This window comes from Centruroides sculpturatus, unplaced genomic scaffold, assembly GCF_000671375.1.
Source record: "Centruroides sculpturatus isolate CEXI.00-Female unplaced genomic scaffold, Cexi_2.0 scaffold1745, whole genome shotgun sequence".
Classification (NCBI taxonomy): domain Eukaryota; kingdom Metazoa; phylum Arthropoda; class Arachnida; order Scorpiones; family Buthidae; genus Centruroides; species Centruroides sculpturatus.
This window is the reverse complement of record NW_019386316.1, coordinates 41,521-61,972: the sequence shown is the minus strand read 5'-3', so window position 1 is coordinate 61,972 and position 20,452 is coordinate 41,521. Positions and strand designations below refer to the sequence as shown.

The 20,452-nt window shown below is 29.8% G+C and overlaps 2 protein-coding genes across 2 annotated transcripts; both read right to left on the bottom strand.

Moving 5' to 3' along the window:
- Positions 1-695: 695 nt before the first annotated feature.
- On the bottom strand, positions 696-1,573 carry LOC111614526. Its single transcript, XM_023355898.1, has 3 exons — positions 1,478-1,573; positions 929-1,089; positions 696-852 (listed from the first exon to the last, which is right to left on the bottom strand). Exons 1-3 carry the CDS (start codon positions 1,559-1,561, stop codon positions 696-698), a joined length of 402 nt encoding a protein of 133 aa, XP_023211666.1. The 5' UTR covers positions 1,562-1,573.
- Positions 1,574-8,415: 6,842 nt separating this feature from the next.
- Positions 8,416-8,957, bottom strand: LOC111614524 (KRAB-A domain-containing protein 2-like). The gene is made up of 2 exons (XM_023355897.1): positions 8,853-8,957; positions 8,416-8,793 (listed from the first exon to the last, which is right to left on the bottom strand). Exons 1-2 carry the CDS (start codon positions 8,955-8,957, stop codon positions 8,416-8,418), a joined length of 483 nt encoding a protein of 160 aa, XP_023211665.1.
- Between the last annotated feature and the right edge of the window lie 11,495 nt (positions 8,958-20,452).

Genomic DNA, 20,452 nt, shown 5'->3' with positions numbered 1-20,452 from the left:
GTAACAATGGAATTGTTAAGAGAAAGCGACGTGCAAGACGCAGATGCAGTTTTTTTCGTTTTTGCGGGAAATCGAACATATTTTTAGACCCATCTAAAAATTCTCTAATTAGTCTGGAAACAAGGGGACCCAATTCTTGCATTCTGTGAAAACGGGTAAGGTTTACTGTAACGTAATAATCTTTATCTTAGTTATCGTTACTTTTGCCCGAGCAACGCCGGGCCCACCTGCTAGTTATACAATATAGCGATTAATGAAGAGTTTCGTTTCGTTAGAACTTTTTATAATCGATCTTAAATTTCATATATACTGCATGAGATGTGTGATCTGGCAGTTTTATTTAGTGTCGAGATAATTTGTCAGTACAAACGTTCTGTGAGAAACTATTATACTTACAATGAATACAGACAAATAAACCACCAAATAATTTTTAAATAAGTAAGTGCTATAAAATATTTGTCTTAAAAATTCATCAGATACATTTATAAAAAGCTCCTATGCTACATTACAACTATGTACTGTGCTTACTAGAATGATAAAACGCGCTACAACAAAAACGTTTGTCAAATTTCAAACATTCATTTTAAGAAGAATTCGTCTAAAAATTCTCCACAACTATTTTGAATCGTAAATTGTAACTGTAAATTGTAACTCTTTCTAAAAGAGGGTTACAACTATACGTTCCCGTCTAACAATCAATTTTCCGGTTGCATTCTTTCTTTGGAAACTTTGGAAATACCTTTAAAAGCTTGATATAATGTAACGTGAAAGATACAAACTTGAAAAATGATCAGAACTATATTAAAGAAACGGTGACAACGACCAGACTTCTTAGAATTAAAAAGTATATTCCTAAAATAAAAAGATGATAATTCAAATAATAAATGAAAATCATCAATCAAATACAATAAACAAAGAAACAACTTACTTTATCCGTCTCAATCCTTCAGTAATCCACAGTAATGAAATAGTCAGCGAGAACAGCAAAAAAACTTGTACCATGAAAATACTATCGAATTCAGTGAAGAGATATTCACTTTTGATGAACAATATAATGTTGATCACAGATAAAATAGTGGTGACAGCATACTGGAAAAAGATTTTAATGAAATTAGTTTTCCTTTGTTGAATATATATTTCATATTGAAAAACATGCTTTCCATGATTGTACAGTATTCATCATCCAAATAGTTTCTCTTCGGAAATAAAGGGGTGGCAAACTAGAAAGTTTCTGTAACTTCAAAACACACCCACATGTTGGGAATAATACAAGACAATAATAAGATAATCATAGAAATCGCAAATATAGAAAAAACAAAACAACTACGAACATATGACACGGTAACAATACTTATACCATATAGAAGTTGTGTAACTAAAACCAACCACGAATTATTTCCGCTCTTCCATTTTTTCTTCTCCTTTTGACTACATTAATTTATTAGCTAAAAATGTTGTGGTACATTTCAATACTTACATTGTGAAGTCCAGAACCCGAATTAAATATGTAAAAGAATGAAAATTCGAATAATAATCGAGTAAAATGATCTTCAAAATCCATTGTGTAAATAGTTTAAAATTTACTTGGTTTGACGAAATTCGTACTTTATTCTCAAAAAGGAAAAGCATACGATGATTTTATACGTCTATGAGGTAAAATTATGCAAAAATATAATTTAATCTCTTCTCAGATTATTGCTTTAGTCATAATTGATTTAAAATTTTCCTGGAATTGATAGAAATATTTTGAATTTATGTTAAATTTATGTGATTCCGAATAGAATTTATTGAAGGGGGATGTACTGCTGCCACATCACATTCAGAGTGGGCAGACAATCCTGACGAACTGCTTGAAAGTTCGCTGGGAGATGGGATCTGCTCCACGCATGGTTCAGAAGAAATGATACTTTCTTCTGGAGGATCAGTCCAAGAGAAGTCTCCTGCAACAATATGAAAGAACAACTATTATTTATAGTGTATTAGTATATACATGTATATACTGATGTACTTGTATATAAACATATACATACCTGATTCTCCCTCCTCGTGTGATTTGCTGACCAGTCTTATTGAATAAATATCAACATCTTCCGGTAACAGGGTTGCCAGATTGGGCTACAAGTAGCGGATTGGGCTACCTTTTAAGTGCCCTCGATACAAAAATTTCAAATTGGTCGACACGCTACTTTTTGGGCTAGTGATAATTATCTTCAGGCTACAAATCTTAAAAATACGCTACTTTTTTATTTTCATATATAAAATCGCAGCACATTTCTTGTATTATACAAAACTAATAAAGTTTTATTTAATTATTTATACAATTAAGTGTAATGAAATTAAATGTATTACCGTCGGCCAGGTTTTTATATTTTTTTATTTTACTTAAAGTTTTTTTGTTCAATATTTCTATTTGCAATGAACGATAATTTTACAGAAACGTAACATGTTCAATACTCGTTTAATTCTTTAGTACTTTTTAGTACTAAAACAAGTATTAAACGAGTATCGAACTTGTTACGTTTTAGTAACTTTAGATCTGGCAACACTAGTATTTGTTGAGTTCGCACCGTTACTACCAATTTTTAATTGACTTTATGCATGAATGGCAGCATTATCCTGTTGGAATTGCCAATTTTCTTTCCCAATAAGTGATCCAAAAGTTATTAAATTTTGATACAACGGTTCTTGATACAATGGAAACAGGATGGCTTAAAACTGAAAACAAAAACCGTAGTCGCTAAGTCTTTAAGTTCAAAAAATGAATCGCCTCGCCTGCGAATGACTGGCTTTGATTTAGAGAAAATTGATGCAGATACACCGAATATATATATTATAAACTTATTTCATTAGTAAAAGTGCATAGTTGCAAAATAATTCATTTTTATTGTTTGGGCTACAAACAGTTCAAATCCGCTACTTTTGGAGCACAACCACGCTACTTTTTAACCTTCAGATCTGGCAACTCTGTCCGGTAAACCAATCTTTTCTCTCATTCCCCTCTCATATATCATTTCTTAAAAAACCGAGGAATGAAATCATGATCTGAAAACCATAAAAGAACATGAAATTCTGTTGTTTGATAGAAACTAAACAAATGACTTGTCCTTTTTAATTACTTTAAACTAGTTTTACTATTATTAATGCTATAAATGCTTATCATACCCTCCAATTCATAATAAAACTAATTTATACAATTTAATTGTAATTTTAACTGTAACCGTTCAAGGTAACCTTTATTACAAGGGGTAATAAATTGGTTATTGTATACATTTGAATGTTATGTTCCAACTGATGAGAGACTATAAATCCAAAATGCATGTTTTTTTTTTCTTTTTTGGAAAATACACGTGTATAAAGTCCTATAAATTAAAGGATATTTAAGCCTTTATTTATACCATTCATAGCAATTTGCTAAAGCTATAGCCTAGTTTACAGCAATTCTTAATAATATCACGTTGGAATTACATTTAAGGTATTAATATTGCGTAGAAAGTGATTTTTATTGGTATAATGTAATTTATCAAACAAATTATGTAAAAGGTATGCCTGTACAGTCTTTTACACAAACTTTAATATATAATTTGTGTGAATTTCGAGTTTATTTCGTGTAATTAATAAAACGTTATGAAAAACAATAACTTACCATTTTCTAAACGACGTTTAATTGAAGAATCAATTTTTAATTCAATTTTTAAGTTCTCGTAAACAAATTCGACGAATTCCATCGTGGTGGCTGCCATTTTGTTTAAGTGCAAAAAGCACCTCGTTCCATCATTGCAGATTTAACCTCGAACCAGTGAAATCGCTGAGAAGTTCTCTGCGCGCAGCGCTTCAAGAAAACGAGTTTAACAACGCTCTCAGCTGCACCGCTTAGAAGCGCTGCTCGCAGCGCTGAATTTAACAACAACCCGTTGGTCTCGATTTATCCTGAATTGACTTATGGCCTTCTCTGTAACTCTTGCATGACTTATTCACTGCTATTCTTCCTAAACGATGTTCACTGTAAGCGTGATTCATTCATCTATAGATGTCATCACACCTATTTCTATCTGGCACTAAAAACTGAACTACAGCCCGTTGCTCGATTCTGAACCCTTTCGTCATAACTAACTTTGCATTAATATATCAATTACTGGAGACAAAATCTATTCCCGCCAATGCTTAATGCACGCTTCGTTTTTGTTGATCTTACCCGCAGTTAAGGTAGCCTACCAATTGCTACTTTGCACGATAAAATATGACACGTGTCCACTTTCCAATTGGACAATCCTTATACTTTCTCTCATAAAGAAGAGTTTAAAAAGTATCGTAAAGTATAGATTTTCTTAACTTTTTCAATGTATCAAAAAATATTGTTACTATTTTTACATAACTTTAAACAATTACAAATAAATCTATACTAGCCTATATATTATTTGCTGTACCTTGTAAAAGAAGTTTCTCTTTATGATCAACTTACTAACATAACAGAAAAATAAATATAAATATTTTAATTTGTATTAAATAATAAAAATATTTTTCAGTTTATGTTACTATCTAATTTTAAGTATAATATTTTATCTCAGTTTACACGATTAGAATTAGTAATCGTTAGTGTAAATTTGCCATTTGTGTGGTAACAAAAAGTAATTTACATCGAAAGCAAATATATACGATTTAAATTTTATTTTAAATTTACGCCGATAAGAATAATAATAAATATTATTAAATTAAAACTTTTTTGCGTAACAGAAGGTAATAGTACCTCTATTTCACACTGCCTGGACAGATTTGTAACAGTCCAAACTCAACCAAATTTTCTATGCTGACGTTTCTAGAGATGCAAAAGAGATGAGATTTCCCTAGAGGAAGATTTAGTTTATAAATTCTTCATTATGAGACTTGTGACGTAGCGGCGAGAAATCTCAGCGCAAATTTTCGGTATTATAACTCCCGAAGTGCACTCACAGCACTCTTTTTACATTAAGCAACTTCACAAGAAAGGCACATTCAGGCACGATTACGACCATCGTTGCTGATCGGTAGTTTTATACCCAGAAATTTACCATAGCACGTGTGCATTTTGCATAAGCTAATTATTTTTTCCACACCTAGCGCCACAAGTTCTGTAATAGAAAACATTGGAACTTATTTTTTTTCTCGCGGAAATGGTTTTCGGGTATTCAGCAATGCCAGCATACAAATTTTAATTGAGTTTTTCTTTATATATATTCCTGTAGATAGCGTTAAATAAAGGTATATTAAGTTCAAAACAAAACAAAAGGAAAACCATATATATTTGACATGAATAAAACACTAAAAATTTCAGATAAATCTTAAATTTGATTCTTTTACTTAAGAGATGCATTGGTAATCATTTGCAAATTGCATTTATCGATTGTTAAAAATTTCATAACATATAATATTAAATATTTTATTATTATTAAAGTTTAAAATTTAAGCATAAACGTTTTAATGTCATTAATAATTACTCCGAACATTATTAAATGAGTTACGACAAGTAAAATTATTAAAATCTTTCTAAATTTTATTAAGCAGTTTAATTTGTATCTAGTAAGCTAAAAAAAATTTATTTTTTAAAGTTCACTATATACAATAGTCTATTAGCAATAAAACAATAAATTTACTCTTGATATTGATTAAAATATAATAATGATGATACTTAGAGTGTTAACAATAAGAAAAGTTTAGACGAAATGAAAATGGAAAATTAGTATATGAAATCAATAATTCAAATAAAAGAAAATAAATATAAATCAAAATGTTCAGAAATAATTCTATAGAATAGTTTAAAGTAAAATAAAACTTTTATTACTAAACTACTACGAAACTTCATTTTTGTTTTTGTAACTTTTGTTTTTATATTTTTTGTTTGAAGACAATTAAAAATGGATAACATTATGTAATATTATAAATTCTATTTTTTAAAGTAGATCATTCAACTTCAATCGTTTGAGAAAATTCCGCTTAGGCTATATATTTGTAAACTTAATTAAATTAAAAAACGAAAATTGGAAACATAAATTTTGAAATAAATAAAAGAAAATAGTATTCTCATTTAAGATAAAGTTTACGTAGGTATTTGTTGATGAAAATTTTCTTTATTATTATCGTCAAGAGTGGACTGTTTATAGTACGAGCAATTTTAAATTAAAGGAAAAATTTGTTGGAGTGAAATGCTGTGAAAAAAATTTAACATTAGAAAAAATAGAGTTTCTATATATTTTACTTTTGCAAATGTAAAATAAAATATTTGAGATGTAGGGCGCCTCTGGTAACAATGAAGTACGAGAGAGAATGAAAAGAATTGATGGATTTTCTTCTGACGGGAATAATAGACAATGAGAGAAATTCAAAAATTTTAAGTAAAAAACAGCATTTATTTTGTGAAAAATGTTTGTTGATATAACATTTAGATGCTGAGTGTGTAGTTTGTTTCGTTTCATTTTCCTATTTTAATTCCATCAAGTTTCCTCAAAAAACAAATATTTTTTTATAAATATTTGTTTTTTGGTAAGATATAAATAGATCTGGTAAGATAATAAACTTAACACACAAATTAAATATTTAAGATTTATATCAGTTTGCTTCACAATTCTTTTTAATTTTATTGATTTTCTGTGTGTATATAAACTGTACGAGGTATCCCTCGTACAGTACAACACGATTCGAGAATTAGACATCCCCATACAAAATGTCACATTTTAAAGTCCGAACTCCGTCATTCGATATTTTTTTTTATTCAAGCAAGCGTGAATTGTTTGTTGTCTCATATTTGTCCATGAATTTTAAAATATTGAAATTTTCAATATTTTGTTCTTGTTTTGTGCCTTTCGATCGGTTTTCTTTAATGACAACTGATTGTACAATTTTTCTTCTTCCTTATCCTAACTTTCCTATAAATCAGGTGTCGCTGTCGTTGGTGATAGTACTCTAAATGAACCCGAAAGACTGTCGTTGTGTTTTATTTTTATAAATTAAATTTAAAGTTGCTAAATAAAAAGATTAAATTTTTAAAAATCTTTTAGGCAAATGCAAGCAAATAAAAGTATCGAATTTTTATTTGCTTTGAAAAAGTAGAGAAAAATCAAAATGTTACTGATATTTAAGACGGTCAACAGGAAGGCTTAGAAGATGACAATATTTTGCCAAAAAATTAATGTTTATCAGTGAAGTTAAACCTAATATTAACGTGCAATACTTTTGATTGTAATTGTTAGTTAATTATTGATTGCTTTAATAAGCATATTTCTCTTAATTATGAAAAAGAATAGTATACTTTTTGCTAACTTTTGAAACCTAACCCTATGTTTTGTATTAGTCTTTTGTGTCTTATAGCACGGATTCGCATAACATGGCACTTTTTCGAAACCTAACTACCATGTTATATGGGGATATCTGTACTTAATAAAATATTTGTATATGTAAATATACACATAAATCTTTTTATTAACTACAAAATTCAAAGTAACTCCATGCAAGATTTTCTATTTTTGACTTTCCGCCGGAAACAAAAATGATTTTTTATCATTCTTATTATGGTTTGGCCAGATCAATAGGTGCGTTTGGATGTTGAAAATAGAATCCGACAAATTCAAGATATGGGCGATTATCTATAAAAAATTTTGCTTTAATTCGATCTCGGATCTATCAGAGCCTCACTGCACCTCGCCTTTCAGCCATGCTAAACATGCAATTTGTGAATGTAGACAATCTGTTACTGTGAATGATCGATATCTGGCGAATGTCAACATTCTCCGGTGAATGTCAGCATTCACATAATCGTTTCGTGTATGTACGAAATATTTGCTAAATATTATTTCTCACTTACACCGGCAAATGTCGACATTCAGCATGCACTGATGGTGAATTTTGAATAAAAATATTTTTATTACGTTAAGACAAAAATGCAACTTTTTAATATGTCAAAATAGGAGAAAGCTTAAATAACAGCACATGTAAATAAACTGTTGAACCTAAAACGAACAGTACTTTCTAAATCATTAAAGAATATAATACAATAATAAACTTACACATAAATTATGTGATTAACGTTATACAATCTTATTTATTGCAACAACTTAAACTGTTATGGCACTTTGAATTGCACATGAGTCCCTTGCTTTTAAACCTGCATTTATTCCTGGAACACTTCTTTTTGCAATAGCAGCGTGTATAGCTTTGCCCTCCACTTTTCGAATTAGCTGCAGCTGCTTCTCTCAGCGATATTTCTTGAGAAGAAATCTCATCTATGGAAAGTAACTTTTCTTTACAAAATACGAACTAACTACGGGTATAAAGCTGCTTGAGGGTATCATTTTTGTTTGCTAATTTATAAAAGTCGGAGTCTTCTATACCAACAACAACCGCCAACACATTTCGGGCATCTGTACGGCTACGGACGACATCAGGGACTTATATTCGCAGGATATCACCAATTTCAGCAGAAGAAAATTTTCTTTTTGAGGTTCGTAACATTTTCGTTGCTTTCAGTAAAAGATTCTCTTTCGCGGCCGCTCTTTTTATAGTGATAAATTCGTGTTGTTCAGTCAGGGCTTGACATGAAGACGTGGTGAGTTGCAGCTCCTCTTTAATATTTTCCTTTGGAATATGGTATTCGTTATGGCCACTGCTCAAATTTTCTTCAAAAGTATTAACAATTTCTTCGAGCTGTTCTTCGGTTTCAATATTTGCGATTTGTTCGCCAGGCAAAGATGCTATGCCTCTTTTTGGTTTAACGCCAAACATTGCTTCATAAGGACTTTGGTGTATTCCTTCGTGATATGTAGTGTTCTTGGCAAATTGTACAAAGGCAAACTATCTGACCATTTATTTGTATCGTTATCTTTCACCCATACAGTTAACATATTCTGTATATCCCGATTGGCCCTTTCAACTGAGCCTTGTGTTTGACTATGACGAGGCTTTCCATGAACTATCTTAACATCTTTCCACATAGTGCATAGTTCGGATATGACTTGATTAGAAATTCCCTACCATTATCTGAATGCAATATAGCTGGGGCAACAAATGTTAAAAATATTTGAAGAAGGTGATATGTTACTTCTTCAGCTGTCTTAGTTTTCAAAGGTCGTTGCTGGACAAATTTCGTTAAATGATCTTGTTACACTATTATGAACTTATATTCGCCATCCCTGTGTGACTGCAGGTCTATCAGATCGACTTGACATCTTGAGTTTAACTCTGAACTGACCATTGTATCACAACAATACCTTTTTTAGGTGCACTATGTTTTATTTGACATTATTTACATAAATTTAAATACAACATTACGACTTCGTATGTAATATTTTTGTATTTGAGTTGCAATTCTTTAAGCATACGAGTTCTTCCTCCATGGTCTGTTCTGCTGTGAGTTTCAGATAGTATACTGAACAATTCATCATTGGTAACATAATACTGTATATTCGTTTCTCCTGGTTTTAATGGTACAATTAATTTCTCTTCGTCATTAGTTTTTAAAACGTTAAAACGTTTTAATCGTCTGTAATCCAAAGGTGTGCTGCGCTTAGTTTTAGCAGAAATCACTTCAGAAAGTATTTTAGAGTACTTTGTTTGAGAAAAATAAAAACAATTCTTCTCGTTTACTTGCAATTAATGCACGTAACTTTTCAAAAAAGTTCTTGGTTTACTGCAGTATCCATTCAATATAAATTAGGGTATCGGATAAAAAAATAAAATTTAAGAAAACGTTGCACGCACCAGCAAATCTTGCATAAGACTGAGAAACAGCAGTGTTCCAAAGTATAACAAATAGATACCACGTGATTTCAACAGCGGCAGAACAAAGGATTTGGCGACAGACTGTCGCTTTTCTGTCGACATCGGCTTCTCGGGTGTCGTTTAGACCTCCATCAAAGCTTATCTGTGCTTGTCGAAATACACCGGCGATTGTTCGAATGTATAATAATATAACCAAATATTCGGTCTTTCACCGATGTATTTTGTTTGTGTCGTCATTCACCGGAGAATATCGACATTCTCTAATTTCGGTCTTTAACGGTAACATATCCACTACTTTCTAACAATTTAGTCAGAGTGAAACCTTTGTCTTTAAATTTACTTCATACAATGAAATACAGAAAATTTTGTTAAATTCTGAATAATTAAATGATTTAGTTATGTAATATAGCAATCATAGCGTAAAATACCGTATAAAAAATAATATTTAATCGCTTTATGAATTATTTCATAAGTTCAAAGAAACCCTTAACAATTGCTGGAACAACATGTTTAACTTTATATAATTTTGATTCGAACAGATTCCTTGCTGAATTTACAAACATTTTATAAAAACAACAAAAAGCAATCTTGCCTAAACAAAATATTTACATTAAACACTTATTTCTGAAAAGAAGCCAATTAATATCGCTCTCTTTCCTCTTGAATATTATTTCACTGAATCAGCTTCTCAATCGAGACGTAAGCTACAGTAACTAACCGTCTTCCCAATAAGACTAAATAGTGAATTTCCCTTATTGCACTCACAATATTTTAAGATCAGTTCTAATGGCATCCCAAAGTTTTTGAGTGCTTAAAATTTCCGTTGTCTGATAGTATCGAAATTTTTCTTCACTCATCAAAATTTATCTAGTTTTAGGTTGCCGAATTCACAATTTTGAGTCAAAACGTACACAAATAACCAATTTCATGTTTGTTTTCATCTGAGTTTGAGCGTCTCAGTTTGAACTCTTTCTAGATGTTCGAATCTTCCAAACTCCGTCTTGAGACTATTTTAAAAACAACTTTACGCTTTGTATGGTGTTGCAAAACGTAATCAATTTAGAAATTAAATTTATTTGATTATTTATACGATTATGGTAGAATCTTAACACGCGGATAATCAAAAACTCGAATAGAACCGAATATTTGATAACTGATTAAAATAAACTGGATTTGGATGCATTAATATGTACGATAACAACTTTTAAATTATACAATAAAACACTTTATTTTATTTACAACTGTACCAGTTGTAAATAAAATGAAACAAATGAAAACCTCTTTTATTTTTTTTAAATTATGGAGAAAAGTTTGTTTACAAAATAATCTCTCACCACAATTGACACATCTCGAATGATGGAAAACTCCGTTAAATAGGTCTCTACTGTATTAAATAAGTATTAAATAATAATTATTGAATATTAACTACAGTTGTGGATTCGGAATAGAATTTCGAAGAAAAAACCCCAAAATCCTGATAAAAGAAAAGACTTCTCAGTGCCCGTAGGGCGAAAAGATTCAAAAAATAAAAAATAAATAAGATTAATTTATATTACTAAATAAGTGCGTACTGTATATATAGTCTATAATATATACATTTTATTATTTTAATATATAGGCCTATATTTAAATTGTAAAGTAAAATTTTTATCACTCGAAACTTGTTCACACTTTTCAATATCTTGTTCTCTATATAATTTTTTTTGTAATATTCCTAAGTTAAAGTTTTGTTTCAACTTTCGATAGTCATCAATCAAACTTACTTCTTTTCTAATATTTGTCAATAAAACTTTTTCATTCAAATTATGTCGTCTCTTTAAAGTACGCTTGTTCGTTTTATCTATTACATGACACGTATTCAAAATTCTAGAAAAATAAATTTTGTAGATTCGTGCGAAAACAAGACTGTAGATTCAAGTAAATATTAAAATATGGAAAAAAGAATTCATAAAATTCATATTTTTTTCCAGATTTTAATATTCATTAAGTACTCATACTACACAGGACAAAAAGTCTACCGTAATACTCATGTTTATATAAAGTTTTTTATTACATAATCTATGCAATCATCTTTCAACTTATTTTCCTCTCTTTCTGAATTTCCCTGTATTAGCAAATACACAAAATGTAAGAAGTAAAAAGCACTGAAAACACACGGGCGTAACGCAAGAGATTGTTCACAGCGAAAGCGAAAGACGACATGAGTGCACAATGGTAGATAGCATTACTCTACGTTCGAACTTGGTGTCGAATTTTTTTCGAATTTAGCGTTCGAACTCTGGAACGTTTGAAGTACGAGATGCCACTGAAATTACAACACACAACAATTTTAATCATTGAAATTATATAAGAAATGTACTATCTAAAAGTTCTGGAAATTTCTTATAAAATTCATAGATAGTAAAAGGATTTTCTTACATTAAAAGTATTTTAAAAATTGTGCGATAAACCTTACATATGTAATTTGAGTTTACCTCATAAAAGGGTTAATTCATATTTTCTTGAAATCCAAAATTATATTTAATAAAAACTACATATACTTTGAGAAACTATCTGATATAATTTGACTCAATCGTGATACCAAAAGTACACAAATCTTACACAAAGAAAATGTGACATTAATTACAAGCGTTATATTAAGGAACTTTCCACTTTATACTTTACTGTGAAGAATGACTGCAAATTTCAGATTTGATGGTAGCTTAATAGCAGTTTATACATCGGATGATAATCAAGTTAGCTACAATAAAACAGCCAAAGTGACGTCTGAAGAGAGTATTTGAAAGTGGCAGAAGGATAAAAGTGTTTCCTTTAATCAAGGGAACATGTGGATAATGAGTAATTTTGAATGGCTTATCTGACTCCTTTGATCAGATAGCTTTAGACTTTGCTAAGTAACCTTAATGTAAGTTTCGTTAGCAATAATCTTGATAATCTAGACACTAATTATGAACAAAGTCTGTAACTTCTTTCCAATCCTGCCATAAAATCTTATAATATGAAAATATAAACAACAAGGACATAAAAATTATTATATTTTATATAATAATAACTTGCATATATAAGAAGCATATTAAATATTTAAGTATAAATGAAACCGAATAAAGCCCTAATTGCTTTGAAATAAATATTAACTTCTATCATCAAAAATGTAAATTAATAATTACTGTATATTTATATATAACAATGTACAGAAATGTTTTAGTTTCCTTATGTAAAATAAAAAATTAATTAAAAATCTGTATAGCAGGCTATAACTATCTTATTTTAAAGAGATGTTCGAATTTATAAACTTTAAGAATCGCTGGTTTAATAATCGAATACTGTATGAAGGAAAGACATATTTATTACAGCAATCTTGCATATTTTATAAACAAAATTAATGTTTAGAAAGTGAAGGTTAAATAAAAAATTGAATACTGTAATAAAATAAGAAAACTTCTACGTAAACTAAAAAGGTTTTATCTTTAATCATAAAGAAGTAATCTTATACCGAAAAGTATTTATCATTATTCTTTATTAAAGATTATTTAAGTAATTTTTTCAATCAGAATTCTATCAAGTCTATCATTCATGACAAGACAAAGTGTAGAGTTACTACAAGTTATTTATTTATCTCTGTTTATATTTTCGTCTTGTACAGAATCCATTTGTGATTCCAAATTATTTGCATTGCCAGAAATAACTCAAATAAATTGAATGCGGTATCGTTTCTGAAAATACAAAAAATAAAAAAAAATGTTAAACAAAACATATTAAATTGAATGTGGTGTAATTTATCATATAAATTTAAGAAAGTGAAAAAAAAATGCTAAATTATTTTAGTTTTCAGAAATTTATTAAAATAAGTCCTTTTTTTTAGATGCTATTCATAACAAATATCAGAATTTTTATGTAATGAATACTTCAAGAAATAGGTAAAAATTATCGAATAGATTTGTTTATTTATTTCTGACATTTATTCAAATCTGGATAGAGCTGTTTCCTTCTAATAATAAAAAAATTATACTTTTAAATATAACTTAATAGTTCTAAATAAAATTATAAAAACTTTGAAAGTTATTTTATAATAATAGAATGTTGAGTAAGTAAAATCAAAATAAAACATTTGTTTACGTAAGACAAAAGTAATTTATATAAAATAATAAAATGATTTTCAGTAAAATATTTAAAACACTCAGATATAATGTAGTCAGATACGATGTGTGTACAACATTAAGAGTTTTGTTTACTTGAAACAGAAAATGTTTAGAAGAGATCTCAACGGATTTATGTATTTGTTTATATGAAATTTATAAAATTAAATATATTATCGTTCTTCACCATTAGGTAATTCATTTATTTTAAAACTTGTGTTATTTAAATAATTAAAAAAAGTTCTATCATTAATCATAAAGATTCTTTTTATCAAACGGCATCAATTAGATTTAATCACGCGAAAATCATCAATTAATCATCTTCAGAATTAAACGATATTTTTGGAAATTGTCTATTGTGAACAAGAACATCAAAAGTATCAAAAAATAATTTGAATATTAATGAATATTTTATTAAATAATGTGTGTACAAATACACTTCAAAGAAACGAACAGATTAAAAATAAATATAGAAGTTTGCTTTCGATTATCAAAAATTTATGTAATTACTATTTAACATGATTAAACGTGTCAAAATATTTCAAAACTTATTTATAATGTCGTCAGATAACATATTCTAAAATTATTAATTTTATAATGCATAATTAATGATAAGTTTATGATAATTATTCGTAAGCAAAAAATATTGATTTTGTCAAATATTCAAATATTTTGTAATTGAAATAGTTTGAAAATGAAAAATTTGCTACATGTACTTTTATTAATAATAAATTTTTCAATTAAGTATTTAAAAATTGAAAAGGAGGAGGAAAAAATTTCTCAAAATAAAAATTGAAAAACATTAAAGAGCATAAAATATTTTTAATGTGGTACGTAATATTTCATATTACTTTTGGAATATGTTAAAGTTTTGAAAGGAGAAGTGCATTACGATGCATGATAATTAGGCCATGATTTACGTGTCTTAAAAACTTGAAAAATTTTAATTTATTATATTTAAATGAATTTAAAATGTTAAAGTTTGTTCTGGTAATTAGTAAATTTCTCTAATACTTAAAAATTAATTGACAAAATGATTAAAGAATATTTTATTTATATTTCGTGTTATTATTACAGGTAATTAAATTATTTAATTATTCAAGATTGTGTATTGCTTTTGAGAATATATAAATTTAAGACGAAGTTTTAAATAAAATCTTTTAAGATATTCTTAAAAGAGTGGATACTTAAACAAACATACGTTCGTTCTATTTATTGATTGAAAACAAGAATTAAGATAAGCTTGACGAATGAAGATGGAGATGAGGAGATAGTTCGAAGAGACATTTATCCAATAATAGCTAATGTACTTCATATGTAACCAAATATAGTGTTATTGTCTTCCCATTCCAGAAGAACCAATGAGATAAGCGAATTTTCTTTGTTTTATAAAGATTGTTTTCGTTTAATATCTTAATAGAGTAATTTAATTAGATAAAACTATATTGCGTATGTCCAAACAATTTAATATAAGAAAACAGAATTTTATATAATTTTCGTATTTTCTGTATGTATTATATTCCATTTTCGCGGACGACTCTTCCTTAGATTTTGTATAAAAATATTTTCATTTCGACTTCCAAAGTCTTGGAAAGTTTAACAATGATAACTATCCAAGTTTACATAAAATTTTAAAAATTTATATTGAATTTTTTTTACTCAGTTTTACATTACAGTTTTGTATAGGGATTTCACAATTTTTAAATGCAAATTTCGTTATTCGATATTCTTTTTATTCAAGTAATCACGCGTTTGTCTCAGATTTGCCTACGAATTTTAGAATATTGAAATTTTCAAATTATTTTGTGCTTTTCGTCAGGTTTACTTTAATGAAAACTGATAGCACAAGAAAGAAAAAACTTGCACTAATTTTCCTATTAACCAGGTGTCTATGTCAATGCTTTCAGACTTTAGCCCTTAAGACTGTTGTGAATTTCCGAGACACGGTTGACTCCGTCACACGTTTTTGATGGCCGTTTATTATTTTGAAAGATTCGTTTGATTTTTAAAAATAATAAACGGCCATCAAAAACGTGTAATTGACTAGATGGTATCAGGAGTCCTGACACAATTTCCACCACCTAGTCAAGTATGCGAATTGATTTTTGTAGCTAACTTCCGGATTTATAGGAGGGAATTTCAATCGAATGACGTAAATAAGACAATGGAGTTAGACCTTAGCTATTCACGAAATCAAACATACTCAAATATCTAAATAAAATTTAAATTTATTAATGCTTAAATCATAATACAAATCGAGAAAAATATCATTATCAATAACAAAATAAATATATATAGAGATTCGCTATTTTCTATCTAATGGAGAGAGAGTTTACAATATAGTTGGAATTTTTATACTTCTTATATATTCCTTTTGAGTTTCTGCATCGGCTTTTGACGGGAAAGTTTTCAGCTGGACGACGGTAAACATTGTGTAGGTGTGTCTATTCGACTGGGTTTCCGCGCGCTATTCTATCAAGGCTCTATTTATTCAACTTCCATCGTTCAATCATTGAAGACAATTTAGGTCACCTGAGCAGAGAAGCAACAAGGATCTTCCTTGTTGAATTGGCATCGTTACCATCTCTCCTCACAGGAACTTCCCTCAAAAACGAAAGAAAGTCCTGTGGTGACTCATGACTAAATAACAATTTTTTCTTAAACTGTTAAATTTTTACATCAGTTTAAGGACCGCAAAAGCAATTTTGATCTCAGATTCTTTCACTGTCACTGTGTTTTCTTTTATGTGGCTTACAGAATTGTGTTCATTCTCAAAATCTGTTGGGTCGATTTTGATTAAACTTTACCATTTTCCATTAATTGCGATGAGGAATCCAAGAATGCAATAAAAATGGGGGTCTATGACTTCGTTTTGAGATATAAGGTCGTAGCACGAGCGCACGCGACAAAGCGATATTGCACAAATCGACCACTTTGTCGTGCAATGTTCCACGGTCGCTAGCACGCATTCTGTGAGTTTATAGAATTTAGTTCGTTCTCGAAATTCAATGGATTGAACTTTGTGTGAAATCCGGAATTTTTACCGAATTTTCCGATTAATATACAGCATTTTCCTAAACCTCCAATTTAATTTCCTTTAAATTCTAAACTAAAACCTAACTTAAAAAAAGGGAAAAATTCCGATCTCCCCTTTCGTTCAAAGTAAACATCCGTCCATTTCGAAACTAATCCCACATTCCAACTCCAAAGTTGATAGTTAGCATGGGCCCGGGGACAACTTTGACCCATCCGCGTACCCTTTACCTCACAACAATTGGTCACATGACCATTCTCCCACGACGAAACTATAAAAGCCACTTGCTTCCCCCTCTCGGAGGAGTCGTTCATCAGCCGCCAACCATAATTTCCTAAGAATATCATATCCTATGGACTATATATCCTATTGAATACTGTATCCTATTTTTTATATTGTGACCTAAGAATTCAGTGTTCTTATCTCGCCAGTTCGGACCCATCTGGATATCATAATCATTTTCCGCAAGGATAATTAAAAGACATAAAGAGGTATGGAACAAATTTTTGTGAACTTTTTCTCGGCCCTTCGCGTTTTAGGGACTCATAATTTTTCCCTTGACCTGAGTTATTGTAATATCTATGTAGCTAATAAATCGTTGTTATCTTGTTAAATTGGTGTCCTCTTTTACTCGTATATCGCCTGTCTTACCGACGGCACTCCTCCCTCCGCCACTCGATCCGAAACATTTAATCCCGTTATAGCGGGAAAAAGAGAAAATTTTGCCATCTTGACAGTGATCAGGTTTAACTACCTGTTGCCGGACAGGGAGCCCTTCAACTCTCCCCGGCGGTTCACATTTGCCATTTTCCATTAATTGCGACGTGGAATCCAAAAATGTAATGAGGTTCCATTTAAATGTAAAAAATATGAGTCCGTGACTTCATTTTTGATATACAGAGATATTAAAGTGACAATGTCCGTGCTCTTTGATGCGATTGAACGTCCCTAACCGAATTAAGCCAAGAGGCCAAATATAAAAACAGCATTGCGTGCGCCTAAAGAAGAATAGACATGAAATACGGACAAAACACAAGAACAAAGCAATCGATGGCAATTGCTTTGTTCTTGGATTGCCTCTCTGTATCTGCAAATCTCTTTCCGTTTACGGCCATTGAAAGAATCTTGTCTCCCATGGCAGGCAAGTACAAGTATAGCCTCTTTTATGGCGGAAAGTGCAAATTTCACCTGTTTGCGTCCGTCAGGTACAAAGATCGCCTCTTGTAACAGGTTCAAGGATCGTTTCTTACTTTCCGGCTCCGTCTCAATTCTATCGCTATGCGACAAAGTCGCACGATGTCCTAGTAGATTTAGTAAAGTTTATTTAAACACTTTTAAGTAAGTGTTATTAATTTTTTTTTTAACCGTGGTTATTATTTACCTACCAATGATTACTTATTCGTAAAAATGACAAACGAAATACGGAGGTATCTCGGTACTCAAACAATTCGGTATTGGAACACAATTTCTGGAAAAAAGTCGCTCGATACTCGACTGAACAAACACGATCCGCTAGAACAAATATTTTCGATTAATAACATATTTTTATTTCGTCTTCCATAAAAATTTTTATGATAAAAATAAAAAATATAAAAATGTTGCTGATATTTCTGATCAAGATTAACAAAAGAACTCAGATAACGATGATACTTTGTAAAAAAAATAAAACGCTCTCGTTTAACTAAAATTAATATTTATACTCAATACAGTACTTTTATTTTGAATTTTTATTAATTATTGATTGAAAATAAATTACCGATTGCTTTAATAAACATAAAAAGAATAGTATAGCATACTTTTGCTAACTTCTGGAACGTAACCCTATGTTTTGCATTAGTCTTTTGTTTCGTATAGCACGGATTCCCAGAACACGACACTTTTTCGGAACTAACTATCGTGTTATAGGAGGGATACCTGTATTTCATATCAGCTACCATTCATTGTGATTGCTTATTGATTTCCAATATCCCTATCAGATCTTACTTTGTCATGAAATTTTTGTATTGTTTCTTTATTTGATTCCTAATAATCAATGCTATTTTTAAAATTAATCGACTTTTTTTAATTTTTTTATAATTGAAGAATCTATATTTCATCAAATAATAAATGTGGAGAGCGAAACGCCATCTGCCGGCGAGACGACGAGAGCGGGACGAGACGCGACTTCGCGAGAGGAGACGACGGTTGAAGAACGCGCGAAAAGACGAAAGACGAGAAAGAAGTCCTACATTTGTTTTTTTTATAATAATCACAATATTTTTATGTAATTTGTATTCCTTAAAACGTTCCTGTTATCCAAATCTTTCTTGTTTCAATTAAAGTTTTTCAAAAGGCAAAGGAAAGTCTCACATAAATAAAAACTTTCATCCACGAAATGGAAGAAATAAAATAAGATTCCAAAGCCAAGAATGTCTTATCTCTGTTAGAAACTTGCAAGTTAAAGAATGAGTCATCAAAAAGAAATAAAGTTGTGTGGTTTAAACGTCTGTTCGACGAATTATCTGTTCGTACACCGAAAAGAAAGAACGCTGGTACTCGTCAAAAGAATTAAATCTGGAAATTCGACCAAATCGTGCCTTATTATCGTCAACTTTACAGTATCAATCACTAGGAAGAAAACTTGTCAAATCTATTCTTATATCGTTCGAAGTCGAGATTAAATAAACCAGCAACGAGTTGCTCGCGTTTCCTGACAACATTTAAAATTTTGGTGGCGCCTTCTGTTATCATATTTTATTTTTAGAAACTTCTTATACTTTTAACTATTATAAAATAGAAAAATGCTTAATTTTGAGAGTAGATGATTTTATAAAAAATTGTAAATGTTAATAATGAGTAAAATCGTCATTAAATGCGACCCTACTCGAAATACACACGATCTCCATTATCTCTCCATTCCCTAGACTTTTAATTACCAAAATTTAATAGTATCAATTTTCCTAATAAACAAACCTCCCGGCAAAACTTCAGAAAATTTTGACAAAAAGCACAGAAATTATTAAACTTCAAACAGGATGAACAAAATCGTGTCCCCCTCACAAACACATCCATACATACGGAAAAAAATCCGAATTTTTTTTTTTTTCATTTCTTGACGTTTTTAAGGTGTCCTAAATCCAAAAATGTAAAAATTTTGGGGGTCATTTTTGACCGACCACCATACTTTCCTTCTTTCTTTAGCCAGAAAAGTAAAAATTGTAGACTCATAATTGAGTAAGTTAAAAAAAATTTAAACAAAAATAAATTACATTTTTAAATGCTTTGTAAATAAAATTTAATTTTCTATAAAACAAATATTTTATTAGAAGAAACGTTCTTACAATGCATTTTGTATTATTTATTCTTTTATAAGAACTGTATATACATTAGAATACATTATATAACTACATAGACAATAACGCTTTATATAAATGTTGCCTAGATNAAATAAAAACACTACACTCAACAAGCCACCAATAAAACTCAACTGCCTAACCTATAACCAAAGTCTCCTTTTAATTTGTTTTTTAAAAAAAAGCGCTTGACAAACTTGCCCCGC